Below are 23,838 nucleotides of genomic sequence, written 5' to 3' on the forward strand. Positions count from 1 at the left end.
TAAGCTTTATAATTAGGGTTCCTTAACAGTTTCTAAATTGTCCTTTATTCCACTTAGAGGATAACCATTGCCACTTTTTCCAGACTGAATAGCACGTTAGTTTTCAGAACACAAAAAAATATTTTCACCAGTATGTTACTTTAATAGAATGTGAAAGATTTTCAGAGGCTTCACTCTGAAAACAGTCAGAATTCAGAGCATCACAGAACACTTATCAATTAAGAGCGGGAATAGTTACATTCACATTTTTAACTTTTCCAAACGTGTAATGTTTTGCAAGCCTTTCATTGCTTTACTTCAATTAATGGATAAAATGCTATGCTTCAGGAAGCTCTATCAGTGACATTCTTCATCCAACTGGAATTGAAGTAAAGAAGTTCTCATAGATTTATTTTTTCTGCTGTACCTACCCACACACCTGAATGTAGTACTCCTCACACTTCAATTTTTTCATCTCCACAGTTAAGATTAACAAACGTTTTCCATGATATAACATGGTTTCTGGTGACATCTAAATTTGCCAACCTACATTCACACAGATAGGTTTCCCCTGGTAGATGACTGCCTTACAGTCAGGAGACACTTCTGCTAAAGCACCTTAATTTCTCAGAGTAAGCTTTAAAAAAAAAAGTTAATCTGCCCACATTAAATAAACCCATGCAATTATTTCACTGAAAAGTTCTAATGCTTAAGTGTTTGAATCTCAAACATAGATTTGGCAATAGTTCAGAACGTCAGAGGACTAAATGCAACCAGTGAACAGAAACCGGTTCCGGGAATATATCACAAGCTTTATGTGAATGTTGCTATCTCAGTATTTCATAAGGTTCAATGCATTGAAGTTTCATCTCAACCTTTGCAGACAAAAATCAATGAAGCACACAAACAAACAAACAAACAAGTAAAATAATTTTATTAAGGCAATGTACTGTGCACCCTAGAGACCATGTTAAGAACTCTGAAAATCCTCAGTGCTGCACGTGCAATTTTGTCTTTTGACGCAAGTCCAGTACCCCAAGCATATACCAGTACCCCATCAGTGTGTAACTGATGACAAGTTACACACACACTACAAAGTGCAGTGTGTTAGGTGACATGCGTAAACAGTACTCAGAGCCTTGTTTCAAAATAATTTAAATTACAAAACCACTATTTTCTGTGAGTACACCATTTCATTTTCACATATTCTTTTCTACACTTTACAGCTCAACTGGTATAAAGCACTTCAAACTGCATCATCTATTATCTATATCCTAAAATGTTGGTGTTTTCTCCCCAAAATAGATCCATGACCTCCTAGACAAAAAAACAAAGTATGTGTTCACCTTTCTGAATTCATACTCATTTAATCATTGTGAATAAGACTAGAAAATGCTTCTATTATTTTTCCCACGTTTTTTGCAAAAATAAAGCTTAACCATGCTGCTTTAAAAATTAAGGCTACTGTTGCTTACCCTACCTTCAAAGGCTCCCGAGCAAAAGCCTTATCGACAGCTGAAGTTAGATCCACATAGCCCCCTGCAATAGCAATGTCTCCAGTCTCCTTGACCTGTGATAGGGAAAAATTGCATTTAAGAGGTAATTACTTGGCAAAAAAATCACTAGAAGGAGCCTTCTTTACATTTTAAACTCAGAGATTAAGAAAGCAAAATATAAAGATTCCAGGGAAAAAATAATAATTACAAATGCATTGTAAGGCAGATTAGTAATAATACCATTTGCAAAAGTCTCTGTAAATGAAACAACTAATTGCTTCTTCACAAATTATTCCAAAAGATAGACATTTTTCTGTTTAGAAAGTTATCTAAAAACCTTATGTATCTGAAAAAATATCTCCTCTGTTATAAATTAACTGTTAATGTTACTTCCCAAATAGCTCTGACAAAAACACACTTCTAAAATGTTATTCCTTGATGGACTTATGAAGTTGACAAGGGTTCATCTACAGCCTCAGTATCTCTAGGCATCTTACACTGCTACTTGCATTACAAATGGTTTTATAAACACCATAAGATCAGAACAATTGCAAGGAGAAAGAAGGAAAAATATCTGCATTCCTTTCAGTTTTATTTTTTGAAATAGTTCAGTCAGAGAAGAAACCATATTTCATTTTGGCAGTGTGTCTTTAAAGCGGCCTGACATACAAACCATTTTGACCATCTGAGAGCAAACAAGGCAGCAGCAAAATGATTCACTGACAATGCTACGGGTTACATGATAAATAGAAGAATACGCAAAATCATATCCTAGTTTATCACAAGTGAAATTAACACAAAAAGACTGTCTGTATATTAAAGACTATGCAAGTCTAGCCTAACAGCTTGTCACCACCACCACACTTCAGGCAGTGCTGAAAATGGATTTAAACCACCCTATCAAAGTTAAATGCATACTTTTAGTTCGATTTAACCGTTGTGGGCTACAAGTATGGATAGCTTAATTGTTGACTAACCTGAGCTACAATAAGAAAAAAAAAAAAAACCTTTGCACAACTGCTTTGAGCAAAGTAACTGTTGAAACAACATGGTTTTCTATAATCCTGTTAAGCACCACAATTTGTCTTCAAACTGTTATTCTACAATGAAGCTTGCTAAAAAATCTGTACCAAAATCTCCCAAAACTCTGCATATAATGCTAATACTAAACCAAGCACAGCAACAAATCCAGCTTCTGAACACAGCAAAGCATCCTATTCTGTTTACAAATTTCAAAGGGCTGGGAAGCATACCATGAATACTGTTGGTTTTAGACTGTACATGTAAACCCTCAAAAGTAAATATGAGGTCTAGAAATTCTCTCAGGACTGACTGGTAGTAGCTTTTAAACATAGCTACAAGCCTCCACATTTCTAGTACTGCAGCTATGTAGTTGCTCCAAACCTCATTTGTGGCATCCAAACTGTCCTGTTTACTGGCTACTAGTAACCAGAGATGGAGAGTTTGTACATAGCAGCCTTGACGTTATCAGCATTCTGAAATTGTATAGCCGCTAGCACTCATCAGGTCTGCCAACAAAATTTACCTTCAGTCAACATCTATATCAAATCAACATCAAATCTATATCCCTGTGGAAATGGTTATCCTACGTCTTTGTGATGATTCCCCTCATTCAATTTTGCCTGCCTAATCCTCTCTTCAGTTGCAAGTATTGGGGCTGTTGTACTCACTGATAAACAGCTTGGCTGCATTTTTACAGACAGGGGTAGCAAAACTTTGGCTAGCCAAAGCAACGTAGAATGCATATGCATAAACCAATGCATACTGAAAAATACCAGTGACAAATCACAGTTTAAGAAAATGCTAGTGCTATAGCATGCTACAGCATGCTACAACAGAAACCAAGACAATTTACTTTTCAACAGAAACCAAGACAATTTACTTTTCACCTCTACATGAAGTATTTTCTCCTACTAATGGTATTTTCTACTACTTTAGGATACTCATACAAAATGCTAACAGCAAAACCAAAGAAAATTGTGTAATATAAGAAGTGAATTTATAGAGGAGTAAGATCTGTTTTATTGTACTTAATATGTTTAGCTGCTATGAAACTGCTGTTAAGCAAGCTCATCTGCGAAGATGCAGCTGAAGTTTAACTAAGTTTAATCTACACTTTTAGAAGTTCATCTTCATTAACTAACCATCAACAGTCCATTTATGCTAGCTGAATAAATGTTAAAAAAGAAATGCACGCACAAGGCTAAAATTAACTGCAGAAAACAAATACAAACTATACTGGTTTGAGAATGACTTTTTTTTTTTTTTAGCTTTTCCACAGTGGACGAACACAGAAAACATAATACATTGAACTGAGTTCTGCTAACTATTTAATATAAGGAGAAAAAGAAGTCCTATAATAATGCTTTTGCTATTTTACCAGAATCTTTGTGAAACAATGAAATAAGTAAAAATATTCATAAATAATTAAGAATATTCAATTCCATTCATTTCATTTCTTTCCAGAACCTTCTTCAACGGTGTGTTTCATGAGCTGCTTTTTTCACTTCCCATCATATCCACAGTCTTTCACACAAGCCATATGTTTCACTAAAGTCACCATGGTGACCGCATTCTGACCTTGGTCTGAAAATGGATTCTATCTCCTTCCTTCCACATTTCTGTTTGTAAAGTCTGCCCTGGAATGACTGGCTTTGCAAAGCGCACCTTAAAAAAAAAAAAAAAAAAAAGAACAGATGTGTCATACAAAGCTTAGATGCATAGGGCTTTACTAAAATTAAAAAAAGAGAAAATGAGTCAGCTAGCAATGCAAAATATCTAAAGATTTAAGTAGACATACTAGGTAGGGCATTAAAATGCAGGCAACAATAACTAAAAGCACTTGTGGCAGTCAGAACAATGCAAAACTTATTCCTACCATAAAGAATTTGCCACATTTTTTGGTACTAAGACTAAAGTACGGTAATTAATTATTAAGAATGAAGCCACAGACCTTGATTGCCTTGAATCTGGTCACATCATTATTTGCAAACTGCTTCAAAACGTTTCTCGCAGCAAACCCAAAGGTGCATAGTCCATGAAGTATGGGCTTCTGAAATCCTATTTCAAAAATTAACATTTTAGTGTTTCCAGCATTAGGAGTTTGCATGCATCTTCTACAAATATCCATGTTTTATTCATAGTATTTTCCTTCAGTAATGTTCTTTAAATTAGGTTAAAAAAATAAAAAGGACTATGTTACTGAAGAAACATCTGCTACTACTTGTTGTTTCCCCTTGAGGCATAGGAATGTATTCACTGAGAACTGACACTTCAACACTGCATATGCCAGACTCACAAGTAGAATGAGACCCTTCTGAAGAGGTGACATAATGAAACTAAGGAGAACATCTGTGTTAGCATACATGCACGGACACACCAGATACACAGTTAAATAGATGTGTGTGGATGGTAAGAGGTATTATAAGGATGGAAAAGTGGTTTAATTAATATTATTTGATGTTTCCCATTTTGAATTCTTATTTATGGGTGACAAATTCCTTCATATTTAGTACACACTTCAAGATTAACGTTTTTAATTTTTTTCTCCTCCTAAACAAGGAAAAGTTCAGATATTCTGAACAAACCTAACAAAAAAATTAAAAAATGCTATAAATTTCTTATGTTGACATTTTTGGTCAGGCTTCCTTGCACCACCACGCTTTGGAGCAGAAGCTGAATCTTGGCAGAGTACAAATTTTATATTAGCAATGCATCTTTTTCCAGTCCAGCCAAAGTCTGACAAAATAAGCCTTTAAAAATTGGCCTGAGATTAAAGCACAATAGTTACGTTTTAAAGATACTGCTTGTACTGAGTACGTTCTGATCCCTTAGCAGGTTGCTCTGACCTAACTGGGCATGTGAACAGTAATTGTTCATGCTTGCAGTCTATGGATTGAAGACAGGTCTGTCCAGACTTGGCTCTGAAAATAGTTGCTTTGCCTGGAACTCATCTGCCACTCTCAGCTGTCACAATCTGTTTTTCCTGAGCTCTAAACTACTCCTCACAGCATCTGCACAGCATGAAAAGTTGTCCCAAGGGACAACAGCTGGGAGAAAAACAAAAAAGGGGGGGAAGTAAAGGAGAGGGATAGGAGAAAGTCTGGCCTAAGGAGAATCAGAAGATAAAAGAAGAAAAAGAAAACACCTTCAAGACAGAGACAAAAAGGCCGCCAGGACTCAATGTAGGGAAAGATGGGAATTCTGAGACACAGCCCAAAGGAAAGACAAGTCTTGTAGGAGGCAGGATGAGAAACAGAAATTGTGACTGGTTAGGTTAGGAAGAGAGATATGACAGAAGGGCAGGCTGAAAAGAGCATGAGTCTGTTTTCTCTCTGTAATAACTATTTAATTCTGATCATTCTGCCATTTCTTTTCAGTGAAATATTTGAATACGCATGCTTTAATAACATTTTTGTTTTGTACCCTGAACACAAACTATTTCTGGAATGAAATAATACCTCGGAGTCGATTTTAAAACAAATTATAAATTGTAATGGTATCGGTATTCAGTATCTCACATACAAAATGGTGGAGTGACAGTCAGCTGTTTAAAAGCTTAGTTAATTCACCATTCAAGAGCCAAGAATTACCACTATCGTCAAAGCTCGACAACAGACTTCATGTTCAGTCTTATTTTCCCTGGCATTTTCATGATACAAAAAACACAAACTCAAAGGAAAATCCTGAAGTTACCTTTTACCTAGACTAAAATGAAAGCAAAACTAATGTTTTTTTTCACATTCCAGCATCTTAGAAATATTCACATGCTACAGGAATAAAGGCACAAAAATATAAACACGTGGGTTTTTTTTTAGTATCTTCTGTGAAACACTGCCTACAGGAAGGCTTGGAATCACCTGAGTATGTTAAGCTTAATGCTCGCTTTTCAACACATACCAGTAAGAGCCAGTGAGTTAAAGCACTCAGAGAACTTATAAGACAAGAATGAATTTGAAAATTTCCCCCTCCCCAAAAAGACTTCTGCATAACTAGAAGAAATGCTTGTGGACGATCACTTCAATAAGTTTCTTTTTAATCTAAGCATAAATCTGTTAGGTGTCTATAGGTATTTGATTAGGAGACTGCCATAGTTGCAGAACCCAGCATTTTTCTGTTCAGACAAGCTCCTACAGAGTTAATTTTGTTTTTCACTTTAAGCACCAGTGCTCTTGGCACATCGAAAAAATTTACTCCTTTTGTAGGGATTTTTTATGTGGCATTACATAAACGACCAACCTCCTGTGCTACTAAGAGGTCCAGTTAAGCAATTTTACAAGAAAGTGCTACCAAAATCCCTTTCTCCGCTTTCTGCTTTTATTTACTGGGATTGAGAAGACTACAAAGAAGCAGAAAAAAAAATCCTTCAAGACCAACATGATCTCAAAATCATTTAGATGGAATCATCTATGAAAAATGTTACATATTTCCCTCTGAAGCTTTTGAAAGTCAATTGAATTATATCTATTTATGAAAACAGAGATTGCACATATGTAAAGGTGGCAAAATATAAACTCTACTATTAAAACAGAAGACAGACTTCCACTGCAGGTAAGAGTCCAGGCACCAAACCACACGTTCCTAGCTCCAAGAAGCAATGCTTCAAAGTGAGGTGTCACACACAATTTTGAAGACATCTAAGGGGGACTTAAAGAACTTCTATGGAAAAGCATTGTTTTTCCCAGCTTCTTAAAGTCTTACAAACCTAGTGAAATATATATATGTATATTTACATCATCATTTACCCAAACATTAATAAAACAGCATCTCTCAACTTACCTCCAAGCGCAGCAAAACTTGGATCAACATGTAAAGGATTCCAATCCCCACTAAGCCGATATAAGGCAGCCTGCAGAAACAGAGAAAGAAAATGGGAGCACAGCTAGGCTTGTAGAAACCAGCAGAAGCCACAGAAAACTATAAACAAACTTATCACGATCAAGTTCAGTAGTTTAGATAATAAACTCTATGATAAAACAGTTAAAACATAAATTAATGTTATTGTATAGACAAACCACCAAAAGTCCAGGGTGAAGTACCATGAACTGTGTGTAATGTTGGTACCCAAAGTAATACAACTGCTTAATGAGAGGAAAAATCAGCATATTCTGCTGACTGATAGATCCATCTTTACTAAAATTTGACAACAGTAAAGTAACACCTTTCTTAGAATTTGACAGTAGGTTCTTTTGCTTGAAGAGTTGTCCTACATAAGATTTTTAAATTACATATGAAAACATTCAAAACTAAGTAAAAAACACTACCATGCGTTTTCAACTGAGTCGCTATGATACTGTTCCCTCACCAGCTTCATGCACAGCCAATCCCATGTTAAACAAATAAATAAAAATATCAAAGTGGTAGGCCAAGCTTTCTAGAAGACTTGCACTTTATGTTAAACATTCTCTTTCACTAGCAAAAAGACAAATCAAATCTAGAAGAGCAAGCCAAATGGACTGCCAAGTACTCCTATGTCAGAGGCCATTCAAGCAGGGCATCCAAGAAGTGTGCGGTGAAACATGCAGTGCTATTTGAGAGGGGTAACAAGGAAGCATACGGAGATAAAGGGAGTGATGTAAATATTTACACTCTGTCACATCTAAGGCAACTGGAGTGAACAACAGAGAAAGAAAATTGCAAAGGGGCTAGTAGTTACTATCTGTGGAGAGTACCTGCTCTTTTCACACACCATTAGAACCACAGAATGGTTTGTGTCATCTTTGTGGACCTCCTCTGGACCTCCTCATTCTAACAGGTCCATGTCCGTCTAAGGCTGTGAGCCCCAGTGCTGGATATGACACTCCAGCTGGAGCCACAAGAGCTGAGTAGAGAGGGAAAATCCCCTCCCTCACCCTGTTGGTCATGCTGCTTTTGATGCAGCCCAGGATATGGTTGGCTTTCTGGGCTGCAAGTGCACATTGTCAGCTCATGTTGAGCTTCTCATTAACCAACACCCCCACGTCCTTCTCAATCCATTGTCTGCCCAGCCTGTATTTGTGCTTGGGATTGCCCTGACCCAGGTGCAGGACTTGCACTTGGCCTTGTTGAACCTCATGAGGTTCTCACAAGCCCACCTCTCGACTCTGTCCAGGTCCCTCTGTATGGCATCCCTTCCTTCCAGCATGTCAAACCACACAGCTTGGTGTCAAGCTGTCTGATCTCAATTCTCACACCAGTAGAAGAAAAATTGGGAATTGCGAGTGGCACCACACACCCACTCTCAAACACAGAAAACACACAACAGCAGGGGTTCAGAGAACATGTACATCCTGCTCTTACGATTTGATGCGTTTCCACCTGCCCTCACTGAGAAGCAGTTACAACTGTGTTTTCACTATCAGAAGCCAGAAATAAGCAGCAGCTCTGAGGTGCCACTAGACTCCTTGCTAAGAGCTGTATGTTGTCTTAATGACACCAACATCAAAATTACACATGAGGAAAGACACTAAGTGGGAAGCAGAACCTTATTTCCAACCTTTTTTTTTTTAATGACAATTTAAAGGAAGTTGCAATTGACAGAATTACACAGAGTATCACCCTTCATTACTGAAGTTTCCTTTCCATAGAGCCTAAAACATAACAGTAAATCCCCACTCTTAAGAACTAGAAAATAAAAGTTGTCAGATGTGAACTGCACAAAATCATTAAATGACTTTTAAGTAAAATTCTGAGGTCACTGTTTTATTCTTTTAATTTGAATTGTTAAAAAAGCTGTTGGTTGTTTTCATAAAGTAACTGTTTCAGTCAATTTTAAATCAAGTTAAATTTGAATTTTAATTCAAACTAATTACCATTTAACTGTGGCGATGGAAAATTCTATTTACATTTTTGAAAAGAGACCAAATCTCAACTTAAATCTTGCTGTGCAGCTGTTGTTGCTGTACATAAGAACTAAAGCTGTAGTAAGAACTAGCCATTTATTTAGGGCGATAATAAGTACTACTCGGGAAACAATACCTCTATCAAATACCTTTCCAAATAACTGTAGTGAATAATATTAGTATTTCACTAACAAATAAATGTAGCATTTAGGAAAGAAATAATTTCAGAAAATTAAATGTGATCAATGTATTTTACAAAAAATCTGACAAGAATATCGCATATACTTGTTTTTTGTTGTTTTCAGCAACTGGAGTAGCACTGGTCACAGCTAGAAAACACACACGCTGCACTGAGTAACACAGTTACACAGCAGGTTACTTCAGATTGAGTGCAGCCAAGTTAGGCCTGCCAGATTTTATACAATTAACAGTCTCTGCTATTAATTGTATAAAATGCATTCCACATTAGTACAAAATTGTTTTAAAACCTTGTTGGCTCTACTTTCTGTATTCCTACAGTAATGACATTTCTTTAAGTCTTGAGTGATAGCTTAAAAAAAAGTGATGCATCCTTGGAGGATGACAAGAGTCAATTGATGTGGGGCATTAGATTGAAGTCAGTCATAATATGGTTAGATTGTTCTCCAATTAATAGCACGAACTGTCAGGTCTCATCTCCTAACAATTTAGGAGTTCTGCCAGACCACAGAAGGAAAGGCGATATTCAACCTGTCTGTGCCAATTTTTCAGTCTTGCCGGCAGACTACAATAAAGGTCAGTGGTAAAGCTAACAAAAAAGGAAGCCAGCTCTCCAAATATTTTGTCTTCTAATTTGGGAGATGAGAGAGCTTTGCCCCAGAGCTTATATTTCAAAGCACTTCTGTGCGTACGTGCATGTGTATTTATGTGTACGTGTGTATATTTTACTGAACAGTTTATTTAAACAACAGAAAGGAGCAAAGCCATCTAAAAGAGAAAACAGTCACAAATCTCACCTACACATTTCAATAAGCTCACATTTACCTAAAGAACAGTGAATGTTTCCAGTTAGAAGTGTCAATGCTTCAGAGGCTCAAATTGAGCACAGTACTTAAATAATTCACTGTACTTAAAACTAAGCAGTTACACATCACCTGAGATCCCCATTTGTCATAGCTTCTTTTTATTTAACTGTCTTTTTAAGCTTAAGTATAGATGTTGAGAATGAGCGATCAGAAGAAATCAGCACATAAAAAGGTAAAACTCTTTGTTGCTTCAGAAAACCAACCATTTTTTCCCCACTGAAGTAGACCCATGTGGAAAATGGAATAGATACTATTAGCTGTCCATAACAGCTTCCAATGCCTAAATATGTCCCGTGGAAATCTGGTTCACATGATTCTATTTTTTAACAAGACTGCAACTAAGAAATATAAATGTACAGCTTCTTAAGACTATTTAAGTTTGAGATTAAATGTTCTTTCTTGTCTGGACTACCTAAATACAACCTTATTCCTTAGGTCCTTATTCTGGATACCTTAGACACCTTCAGGAATAAGAATTATTTAGAATAATCAACCAAAATACCTTCACAGTCACAGGTATAAACAGTAATAGGTATAATAGGTATGGAGTGGCTCTACATCTTTTCTCCTTATCCCACGTTATTCACATCTTTACTTTTATCCCTATCACATATTTTTCAACTTTAAAATCAAGTTATATACTCTCTGGCACACACTTCATAGAACATTAGCTATTTATGAGAAGCATGGCAAATGTACAATAAGCATTTCCTTTATCGAGGCCTCTCTTAATTAAAAATGTACAAACCACTCCAGCTTACGGAGCTTCAAATAGAATAGCCATTTTTATGTCCTTTGATAAGATATGCACAGACAAGGCGAGAAAACAAACTCTTGGTAATCAAGAGCATCTTGTTTAAATAAAATAAATGCTAACCTCATACTGTTTTTTGTTTTTTATCATCTTACCACACAAAATTCTAGTATATTCTAGTGTAATCAAAGCCTTCAACTATTTTTCAAAATCAGCACTATTAGAAAATTATAGTTTGATCTTCCCAACAGGGATAAACACATTAAAAAAAAAGTTGAAGCATCATAATATATGTCAACAAGCTTCTTAAGTATAAGTGCTCACACACTACACAATTCCAACGGTCTGAAGAATGCCAGGTCTGCATACCATAATCTCTAGATAAATTAAGAAAACATTATCAAGTCTTTGCAATAGTTTCACATCCCTTTGTTTTGCCTGTATCTTTCTTTGTTGTTGAGCACATTTTGTCTGCCATGCTCTGTGTATCTTTGAACATACCGCAGCATTTCATTCTTCCCATTATAAAAGAAATTATTTATGCTACAAACAGCAAAAATCACCTGAGGCTCTCGGGAGGTTCTCTTGCTCTGTACTCTGAAGTTAATTTAAATTTACATGTTTTCAGGCAATGCTGTACCACAATCTTTACAGAGCAGGACATAAAAAAATATTTGTCCTGTAACCATATTTTCCCCATCCATGAACATGCTTTCATCATCATCTCTCTCACATGAGCATATCACACTCATTCAAAAAACAGCCTTCAAAACATCCCCCTCCTGTGATTTTTTCTTCTCATCTTCTAAAAATACGAATAAAATCCTCTCCAAGGAAACAAATATAAGCTGGAAATAACCAAAGTTTATGTACATTGTCACAACGTGACAATTACTTATTTTACCTACATCTATGTTTTCTAAAAGCACACACAAATATTTACATATGCTTAGAAAGAAAGCATAAATGCAATGTGTTGTATAAAAGATGACTTTCCACAGGCGATTACCAACATCCCAATTAAAGAGAAACTTGTAAGGGTCTTAACACTTCGTACTCAAAATAAAGCATTTTCTTATAGTACTGAACCTGTTGACAACAGGTAGACAACATTTTATGGTAGGTTTCAGTTTAATAATGCATGAAGCTTTTAAGTGCTTCCCATGCATGTCTTTCTTTCCAAGATGTGTTTTTAATAAGGTTTTATTGCAAAGACCACTCTTTTACAAGAAACTAATTTTTTATGTAATTGTCTTCACAATTATTTCCACTTAGATTAGGAACTGCAGTTTTGACAAAACGTGAGACAGGGAAAAGCTGAACTCAAGTAGCTAGACAACAGCAGGACAAGCAAGAGGACAGCAGGACTGAGCGTCACTCAGAACAGAGGGAGACGCCTGAAGGCTTAGGCACAGGGTGCTGATGACACTACCTAAAAACATGGTAGGTGTCATTTCTTTTTTCTCTTTTAGAAAAAAACAGGAAGCAATCGTGTTTTAGAGGGGAAAAAAAGGAAGAAACAATGAAAAGCAGCACTTTTTCAGCACTTTCTTCAGGTCTTGTCAGTTAATGTTTTATCTATACCTGGAGCAGTCTTCACGCAGCTTGTGTATCTTAAATCCTATCAGATTAGTCTAAGTACAGATTTATTAAATCTTTCCAAAAAGATCTGTGAATAAATCCAAAATCATTTTATTTCCTAAACTGTTTTTTCTATGCTGCTTATTGCATCACTTTCTGGAAAAGCACCATCAGACAGTATATGCCACTCCTTTGAACACGCTCTGTGGAACTAAAATGCCTCAAACATTTTATAAACATCTTTACTTTATAGACTGAAAACGATAAGACAGCAGAAAAGGTCATAATTGTCAGCAGCACAAACAAATTCTGGCTCTCCAATTTAACAGTTGAAGGCCTAATTCTTCAAAGTGCATCGTATTTTCAAAGTACACTTTACAAGTTCAAAACAGAGCTCCTGTGAATTTCATTTTCAGCATGCTCTCAGGTACGAAGTTTCATCTTCCCAACCTATAAGCACCTGTGCTGATTAAAGAGTACCTGTGCCTGAGTACTTTGGGATATATGCATAAACAGTTGCCTACTGACCATAAACAATGATACAGAAAACGCAAAGAAAATCCACTGTGGAAGAACTGCAACTCCAACCGGTCACTAACCATGACATCCGTTTCCTCTCATTAATATTTCTCAGAACACTACTGCTTGCAGCAGTAAGACAGGAAAACACACTTCTAACTCTATCTCAATTCATGCCCAGAGCCCCCTCCTTGCCTGTATAAAGAGCTCTTGAAAGTAATTCATACCTGCATGACTAAAACCTGCACCACAAAGCATTGCATACACAGTGGATTAAAGCTTGCTTTGTGTGTATATTTATATCTGGAATGTTTATATCTTAAAGTATCTGCCATGTTTTAACTGTTACTATTGCTTTCCAAATAATAATTACACGATATCAATAAAGCCATCCCTCTCAACATGCCAATATCAGTCTCAGTTTCATTTTCTTTCACAAGGAATTTTTTAAAAAAATCTTTGAAACCAAGATATTCCAATTTTCCAGACCCTGGTAATCAGGTATCAGAGCTAGTATGTACTGGAGATACACAGGGTGCGTGGAGAAGTAGCTTCAGGAGCAATTCAGACCACATGACACTGTTTTGCAGAGACATGCTGGGGGCATAGCTACATGCACACAGGTTGCCCAAAGCAATGGAAGGTTGAGACATTATGTTATTCAAAATCTAAATAGTATTTTCTACCTCTTTGCTTTGTCTACTTTTCCCTATCAATATAAGCAACACAAAACACTCCAAGTCAGAATGCAAAGTGGAAGACAATTTTTCAATCAGTAGCCCTTTCTTAAAATAGTACATATTTTACTGAAATAAGATGACATTAGCAAAAACTTAGAAGTCCTGCAAACTCCACCTGTTACAGCTTTTAAGTAAAGTTTAAGTACTTTAAGTAAAATTAAAACATCTTGAAAAATCCATTTAATGGGCTACTGTGATAGTGCATACTGACTGTGACACTGTGTATGCCAAATAATAATTTTGATATAGACAGATAACAGTTCTAATAGATAACTGCAATAACAGATCATACCACACAATTATCAGAATGCTGTATTTCCAAGACAAAAAAGAAATACAAAAGAAAAACAACAGCAGAAAGTCCCCAACATACTCAATTCCTCGTATTTATTTATTTCCTTAGAAGTAGCAACACTTGGACATCACCCACTCTAAATACCCATGCAGCTTATCTTGAGTTTGTCATTAAAAAAATGAACGCCAAAAAATCAATACTTTTGGGAATGTGGTGAAAAGAAAACTCTACAGAGTTGCAGATGTGTACGATTCACAGTCTGTGCATCTTAATTGCATAAGGAATCATTTAGCAAAATTTGTTTGATTGACCAGTTTAAGTCTCTGGTTTGAAAACTGGCAAAAAAGGAGTAGCTTGGTGATACTGAAGATCTGTAACTACATTAAACATTCCCTACCAGGTTGAAATTGCATGATTCATTTCTTGCTAAATGGCTAACAGTCGAACACACTCTAGACTTCTTGATCTTCTGTCAAAAGGTCTATTTTATTCAAAAGATTTATGAGAGTATATCCAGTAAAGCATGGCTCTGGTTACAGAGAACTAGAAAAATGCCACAGCACATGCACATCTCTTCAGAGCAGTCTGGAAAAAAACATCACTTGGTACTTCACAGAAAATCTCAAGAACGTCCCAGAGGAAATATTTTATGTACTTCAGCAGGATGCAAATTTTAAGCGCTAATCCCTTTTAGAAGCTCAGATACTTCCGATAGATTTTCCTTAACTTCCTCATCTTCAAGCAGCTCACTGTATGGTACTTCAAGTCATTCATTCCTAAGTACTGTTTGGATGTTCAAATAGCTTCTCAGAAACAGGCACAGATTTGAATGGTATAAAGACTGATTATACTACCTGGCTAATATATGGTAGTATACTACCAGATACTATTTTATTATACTACCAGGTTAGTCTTTGATACCACTAACCAGAAGGATTAGCTTGTTCTGTCACTGGATGCTGACATAAGAAACAATCGTTTTTCAAGGACCTCTAGGCAGCTGTAGCCTCCATTCTGCTGAACACACAGTGAAGGGCAAAAAATGGCTACTACACCTCTGCTCCCAGTATCTTCTTTGCTAACGAGTGATTCCCTCTGTCTAGAAACAAACACTTTTCCTCTTGCACGCTAATTTAACCCAGAGTACTGAACAGTCTTCTGGTTTCCAGAGTACACACACAGCTGCAATTTGCTCTTTACAGTGAACCTAGGGAAATGGCAACACACTGGTAGTAGCAAGTAGTTAATTTAGAATGTAACTTCTACAATAACCGGCATCACTGACTTCAGAGGAAAATAGGACTCATTATTGTAAAAAAAAAAAAATTAAAGATGCATGGTGGTCTGGTTATCAGGAAGTTTACTACATAATGATGCTATGAGAAGTTAAGGGGATTTTTTTTTCTGAAGTGAACTAAGGCAACATAAACTACATGTACAATGTCACAACAATCAGTGGAAACTAAAACAGTTCAAGTTAGCTCAAATGCTAGCTACAAACTGAGTCACTCAATCTGTCTCCTCATACTCTAAACTAATCTGATGGCTGAGTGGCAAGTCATTTCTGCCACCCTTGGCATTTGAACACGAAGAAGAAAAAAAATCCAGAAACATCAATGCAATTTGCATGACAGCTTCCATTAACAGAAATGATTTTATACGGTGGTGCTTCATGCCACAGAGACACAAATGTAAAGTTTTAATAAACTTTGAAATTCTGTATTTCTGCCCACTAAGTCCCCAAGTTCTGCACATTCTCCATCCTATGAAGTGGCATCATCACTTACACACAAATGCTACTGAGTAATTTGGCAGGTAGGTGGCCTTACAATTCTGAAACTCTATTGCCTGCGACTCCTGAAAAATCTAATTGGAGAGGAATTCTCATTGTATATTTACCTATCTGAGCAGATCATAAAATAAGAATAGTGTGATGACTACGCTGCGCTACTCTCTTTATTTCCAAAAACCTACTTTGCAGTAGCAAAGTTTCCAAACTTCTGCATTACAGGATCACTACTACCTTTTTTTAATCTCTTAAACTCAGCATTTTAAACACAGTAACTAGACATAAGAGACTGAGACTCAGAATCTAACCTATGAATAAGGGCATCACAAATATCTGAAAGTTGATGGGCCTGGGAATCAATTCCGATACACTCACACAAAAGAATCTGAACTAGGCTTCCAAGATTCAAAATAAATGCTCTAACTGCTAGGCTATTAAGGTTGCTGCATCTCATCTAATAGTGTGCCAGCTGCAAGAGAGCACCTTCCACTGCACTTCTCCACCTCTCAGGAGAAGAGTACTCATTTTCCCCTGTTCCTTGATGTACTTTCACACATTTGATGAAGCCTACTCAGAAAAACTGGACATCTGCTTCTCAAAGACTGACACTGTAAATTTTAGGATGCAGCAAGTAAATTATCGACAGATACAGAAATGCTGAGCTTGTCTCTTTCTTGTTTAAGTAGGTAGGGCTAACTTGGATTTCAAGTACATGAATCAGATGGGTGAGATTTAATTTGAATTACTGTGTATATAATCGGAGCCAAGCAGGTATCAGTTACTACAGGTCAGCTGATGCACGATAATTTAATTGCATCTCCAAAAGGCATATCCTCCTGCCAGAACCATGCTGCTTTTGAAACTACTACTCAGTGTCTCCATGCTGATAGCTTTCCCTTCTTGTCTGACTCCTGCACTTCTCCACCTTCAGAAAAAGACAATTCTATTTACTTAGGTTTTTGCCTTTGGAAAGTAGATGCCTGTGACCCAGTGGGACTATGAATAGAGGGAAACATACCTGGAGAGATATCTGTCAGTATTTCAGGTTACCCTGGCTAGTGCTTAATGAGAAATTTAGAATTTTCAGAAACACTTGTTTTTTAAGCCACTGTTTGCATGCACCATTCTTTGCAAGTTTCATAGACTTTTAATTATTTTTAAACTACAACTGAACACAATTTCTCAGCATGTTCATTTCCTCTTTGTATAGAATTTTATAATAACAAAATATAAAATATTTATATTACATATTGAATATATATATAACATATATAAACATAAAATTCTCACTGCTTTATTAAAATAATGTTTTAGTATATTGAATATACCACTGTAACATAGCATAAATTTTAGCTTCAAGTTATAATTAAAGTATATCTGAGGTATAATAGAAAATTTAAAGCATTAGTGAATATCATGCAGTATTTTTTCTCCAAGTAAAACAAACATTTTCACACCTTAGGCATGTACAACTTTACCTGATCAGCTGTTGTGACATCAGAAAGTACAGCATCAGGGGGTCTCTTGGGTGGATTCACTGTTACCTGAAGCAAAAGCAGTAGTATCAATATTTCACTGCAAAAATCTTTTATCCATACCCATGCCAGAATCACTGTAATGTACAAAGAAAAACAGTATTTACCAAGTTGTTAGGGTTCCTCCCATCCCTTCTTCAAGGATAAACAGGAAAAAAATAGCTTTCAAAATCACCTTCGCAGAGACAGAGAACCTGTGGCATCAGACCTAAGTTACACCTAGCTGATCAATTTGATTACATTTCTTCCAAGCTATCCTAGCTTTTTTGCTCAAGTCCCCCAAAACCAGTGATCTCACAGAACATTAGTGTTTTGGAACACAGGTATGAACGTGAAGCTTTTAATAGAATATTCTGAAAAGCCCAATGGACTACAAAATAATTTATTACCTCACTCACGGACTACAGCACTTTTGGCAGAAGAGCTTACAGCTCTTTTTTAAAAAAAAAAAAAACTTTGCGCTTTTTTCCTCATTGCAATTACATATTGCATATGAAGCTCAACCACATTGTAAGAATGTTACTCTTTTGCAATCTTCAGCTTCATTGTTCAGTTTTGATTACATAAACTTTACTAGCTGACTGACAGAGAATATCTTAGGTGATGATAAATACAAAGAATGCCATAATGAATTCATATCTATTAAAGTAGCTGAAATCTTTTTTCCTCTCTTTCTGTAGTGTTTTCAAAAAAAAAAAAAAAGGAAAAACTATAAAACGAAAGCAATCAACTTGACTTTCACCTGCAGGAATTCTACTTAATCTTAACTTGTTTAAGCTCTTTCCCAAAGAAAAGAAAAATCATCAGAAACTGAGTACTGAGTAGTTTCACATTTAATAACAGCAGAGTCTCTTTCCCATTTATTAACAGCAGAGCAAAGACACCTATTGGTTGGAAGACTTGAAAACATCACTCCTGCATTTGTCACTTCAAAGACCCACAATGGATCTACTGATTACTCAGCTTGGTAACAAGAACACCACATAACATGCTTTCAGAACATTAATGGCTTCCCAATTTATCTCCAATTGGTTTAAAGAAATGGAACCTGAATTATTGAGCTATAACTTGTTTGAAACTAGCCAACAAATGAGTAATTAAGGAAGCCACTGCCATTAGGGCAAGAACACTAACTGAAGAAGAGAAACATGACTTGCACAAGGTGTTGTTCAACACAGACCTCAATTTAAAAATTTCTTCTCCTTGGCTGGCAGGTGCAGTACACATGCAAAGTGACAAAAACATATATGACACCACATGTCTGATCAGTTTCAGATTTCTTTTTGGCACAGAGATACATAAAATGTTTTGGGTTTTGTTTTTTGTTCCCAAGAATCTTTGTGAAGACAAACCAGGGAAATTTGTCACGTGAAACTGTCCTCTTGCATGCAGAAAGGCCCTTGAATGTGCTATTCCTATGTTGTCTTAACTAGATGGTATTTATTTTCTTCTATCAAAAGAGGGACTGCTACCTGAAACAGGCATTCTTTATATTTTGAAATGTAAAATCATTTTTAAGTAGCATTCTCATACTTCACTGAATAGTGTGAAGACGTTGCATTTGCCTTAAGTGCAAAGCTTAAATAAAAAGTACCAAGGCACTACAGTGGGCTCATTGATACCACCAGTATAAATTAACAACATTTCTTTTGGACCACTATTTTTACATGCGCTATTATAAAAACTGATTACAGAAGCATAAAGGGTTCCATCAAAGAATACTGCACACCACCTGGAAGAATATTCTGCTAACTTGCTACACCACAGAGAGGCTTCTCCCATTTCTCTTTGGAGCATTACTCATTTCAAGATTTGATTTATAAAATTAAAAAAAAAAATCAGCATAATTGATAGAGGTTATAAAGATTAGGTCATAGAGATTACAACATTACCTTGTAAGGTTAACCTTTGGTTTATGTAGTTATATAGATTATAGATTTTCATCCAAAAATCCCAAAGAACATCCCTTTCCTGTGTTACAGATGTAACCAGGTACAGATTATTGAAAATATTGACCTTACATGACAGGTCAATATGAAAATATTGACCTGGCTGTGTTGAACTGACTGTTGTTTATTGTAGTGCCTTAAGGCCCTAGTTCAGAACAACATTCTGTCATAGCTGACACTATGTTTAAACACAGTATCCAAGGAAAGAACAGATATGTGTCAGGTACCTGACTAGCTACATAATGCATTTGGACATGAGTACTGTGTGTTCATGTGGCATTGTTCATCCTCACTTGCTAACTCTCCTTCAGAATGCAGGAGTTCCACTCCAGCATAAGTGAGAAATAGTAATTACTTCTCTGTTTTCTTCTTTATGCTCTCCAAGCCTCCTTCACACAGATTTATGAAGAGCTACACCTAGAGGTCTTTTCCAGAAACAGCATGTTCAAACCTAACACCACTTTGAGTACTTGCTCCTCAGCTTTTTATTAGAATGAGCTTTTCAGTAGTGCAAATTCTTGCAGTATTAACATATGATCATACCTACTAGCACAAGTTTACCATATGAAAAAATTACTTAATGAAACTTCAAAATGAATTGATACCTACTGACAAATTTGTGTATATGTATATAGAGAGCATTAAAATGTAAATAGTTCCCTCAGACACACACAAGAAGTAACAAGCACCTCTGAGGTAGAGGAGCAGAATACTAGTAATGATAAAATAATGAAGCACAGATTGCGCATTCCCAACTGGGACTACAAGCACTGAAGCAGAAATGAAAGTCTGATCATGACAGCAAAGCTGAGGCAAGTTTAAAATCACAAAAACTCTGGAACAATCCAACAGCTCAGCCTCTGGACTAAGCCTCTAAAATCTCGACCTCCTGTCACTCTGTCCTTGCTGCTTATGCTCAAAATTGACAAAAATTCTGCTCTTAAAGCTATGCAAAGAGGAAAAGCTCCTGGAACCTACCTGAAAACACCAAGATTTACAAATAAAAGCCAGTTCTCTGTTCTTGTTCTACTCTCACAGGCCTCTAAGAATTTTTCAGGGCAAAAGTAAATTGAAAAAACAAAACCTTCTTCAGACTAGCTTTTAAAAAAATATATAGTTTTCCTCATCAGTCTGTCTTTGGAGAGTGTCGTTGAGAGTGATTAAATACATAGAATAAAAGCATGCATTTTCTGTTGTTTGCAGAGCTTACATTTGGTCTTCCTAAAACCAAAAGTCAATATGACTCGTCAGTTGAACTGATCTTCCATCTGACCTACAGCAGAAGGAGTTTAAGGATTTTAGCACTGCCCAGACATGTTACTACATTCTTTTACTATTTCTGTGGAATTAATTGTGTTAAATTTAGCTACCTCAGGCTGCAGACAGCCAGACTGTCAACTTCAAAAGGTCCTCTTGTAAAAGACCGAATACTAATAATCCTCTAGAGGAGCTTTGTGTCCACATCACGCGTTTCACGTGAATTTCAGTTTCACTGGAAGACTATTTTCTAATGCCAAGTTCACAGATGACTGCAGGTTTAGACACTCTTAAATGACACTAAATGGCACTCTTGCCTGTGACTCAACAGTCTTCATGCAAGTCTTACTATTAAGGTATTTTAGAAAGAACTGGATGATTACAGCGAAGCATACAGCTTTCGACAAATTTAGAGTGGTACAGAATACAAAAATACCTGTTATCAAAACCTCTTTTTTGCTTTTTGGTTGAGTCACTGCTAGAACAATCCAACTTAATTTAGATTCAAATCTAAATTAGGATCACCTATTCCACAGTCTATTAGGGTACTTCTTACGTGTAATTTCAAATATTTAAATGTAGGAATATTTGATCAGTAGCAGGCTCAGCAACTCACTTTGCTCTCGTATTGTCACATATGCTTTTTTCAGGTCCTGACCACTGCCTTTTCTCACAGGTTCTTCAATGAAAGGAGCTATTTAGATTCAAGTTTGTACTGCCTTCACTTTACTGTGAGTGCAGTCAGACACTGGAACAGGCTTTCCAGAGAGGTGGCTGATGTCCCATGCCTGTTGGTCTTCATGATCTTTGTTGATCTTCATGATTCTGCCTGAATGATCTTTGAAAGTCTCTTCCAACAGAACTATTCAATTCTGTAGTGCTGAAATGGTAGTGCATCCTTCCTAGTTGATATAGCATATAACCTTCTTGCAGCATCAACAATTTTTTTCCCCAGTATGAATGTTTGAATTTACCTTGGCCTTTTCTGATGTTCGTTTTCCACCAAACCCTCCAGCTCCAACGAAAAACAAGGAGAATTGGTTAAAGCACACTAGATCCTTTCCACAATAGGTATTCACTGAAAGACAAGAAAAGAAAATGGTCATGTGTTGTCTTCTTTTTCACATAGCTAGCATGTGGTGGTACAAGAGAACAGTTTAGCTTCAAATATGCCAAAGATCATTTTAACAAGTTAAGGGACAATAATTACAATTTCCCATTATACTGCTGCAAGTCATTTCTTGGCTAGTGAAAAAATGATCACATATTTTGAATAATATTATCATGAATTTTATCTATATGAAAGCATTAAAATTTAAAAAATCAGCTATCAAAATACTGATGACATTTAAGGTGTTAAAAGCACAGTGCTGCAATTAGTATTTATTTCATTGTTTGATATGGCATCAGAAATTTATTTAAATAGGATATAATTGAGCCATAAAATATGATTTGTTAGAAGCTATTATGAATCCTTCATGTGTAAAGCACACTACCATCTCTCAAAATGTAACACATTCTTGTATGAAAAAAGATCCAGAGCAAGTTTATTTTAAGGTTATTTGTTCCAGAAGTTAAACTCCTTACACCAAATCGTTGAGATTCAGCTTCCTATTTCCAGTTCATGCCTACTCCACTCCTTCACATCTTAGACTGAAATTTATAGTATTGTTAATGTCCATTTCCAGTTCTGAAAATAATTTAAAAGTCACTAATATTCTGTTCACAAAAATAACTTGTGTGTCACAGAAAGACAGATAAAATTAATGTTTGCACAACACAGAGCAAAACACAATGAAAAGGAACAAAAGAACATTAAATGCCTTTTTTAACATTATATTAATATTTTATTATATTAATAATATTAATACCTTTTTTTAAATGTTATCTATAAACAGGAAGTATAAAAGCACAAGAGGGATTAGAGATTCACTGACTATTAATCTATTCTTCTAATTCTTCCTAGAATCTCTAATAGAAGAATAGATGTTGCCCATTAATCTACTAATCTAATTTCTCAAGGTCCTTGGCATACCACACCTAAAGATACCAAAATTCACAAAACGACAACTTACCAACTTCCAGAGATGTACTGATCCCTTAACTTGAATACAAGAGAAAGGAAATAGGGTTTTGGTGGACAGATGCCCCCTAGCTAAAACTGCTGCCTTCAGACCAGGCTAACTATTATTAATAAGAAGTTTGTTCGGTTTGCACAGTGCACTATTCCACTTACACAGGGAGAAATCAAATCTTCTCTGAAATCTTTTTCCAAAGAACAGTGACATTATACAGTTACACAGCTATCGATAATCAGCTCATTTCTCAGCTCTCAATGGAACTTAAAAAGTTAAAGTTTTTACCAAAGAAAGGCTGGCAGATACAGTTACAGCTATTAAATAATAAGCCTCTCAAATTTCATTGCATCCCCTAAGAAAATTATAAACTTTCTCACCATCTATTAGCAAGACTGCTCCCGAACCTTTGTCAAGTATATCAGCAATAGTTGAAACTGAAGTTAGTTGTCCTGTAAGACAATAAGAACATGTACGTATTTTGGAATCATGAAGTTTCACTTCAAGAATGTTCACTGATCACTCTTGATACACTGTTTTATTAGTAATAATTGTTATAATGACAGTCATAATAATCACAATCACCGACATAAAAAAGTGGAAATATTATCCAATCTTGGTTGTTTGGTTATTTGTGTGTTGTTTCTTTTTTTTTTTACTTAAATTTTGCAATTGTTTATGTACAATTAGAGATAAACACAAATCACGCTTCAAACATAAATACATCACTATGCCCAAAACAGCTTCTACCACATATGGGTTGCCCACGGATTTCAAAAGGACTGAGACAACTACTGTTTTACAGAACAGCAGCTCAACTCAGGGCCTGGGTCTGTACACTTATGAAGTTTGCCTTTAAAGAAACTATTGCTCTAGAGAGATGTTACCATACATACTTACATGATCAGCCTATGGAATGGAAAACTAAACAGGTTTACAAGTCCTGATAATCCATTAACAAGTA

General features: G+C 36.0%; 1 protein-coding gene across 1 annotated transcript in view; it reads right to left on the reverse strand.

The window, feature by feature from the left end:
- Positions 1 to 23,838, reverse strand: part of HSD17B4 (hydroxysteroid 17-beta dehydrogenase 4) — a 62,840-nt gene that overhangs the window by 10,353 nt on the left and 28,649 nt on the right. The window contains exons 15-21 of the mRNA XM_035309797.1: positions 23,255 to 23,326; positions 21,774 to 21,877; positions 17,537 to 17,602; positions 7,275 to 7,344; positions 4,450 to 4,556; positions 4,077 to 4,163; positions 1,460 to 1,549 (exon numbers count right to left, since the gene is read on the reverse strand). Coding sequence (XP_035165688.1) covers positions 1,460 to 1,549; positions 4,077 to 4,163; positions 4,450 to 4,556; positions 7,275 to 7,344; positions 17,537 to 17,602; positions 21,774 to 21,877; positions 23,255 to 23,326 — 596 coding nt within the window. The remainder of the gene's footprint in view (positions 1 to 1,459; positions 1,550 to 4,076; positions 4,164 to 4,449; positions 4,557 to 7,274; positions 7,345 to 17,536; positions 17,603 to 21,773; positions 21,878 to 23,254; positions 23,327 to 23,838) is intronic.

Source organism: Oxyura jamaicensis, chromosome Z, assembly GCF_011077185.1.
Source record: "Oxyura jamaicensis isolate SHBP4307 breed ruddy duck chromosome Z, BPBGC_Ojam_1.0, whole genome shotgun sequence".
NCBI classification, from domain to species: Eukaryota; Metazoa; Chordata; class Aves; order Anseriformes; family Anatidae; genus Oxyura; species Oxyura jamaicensis.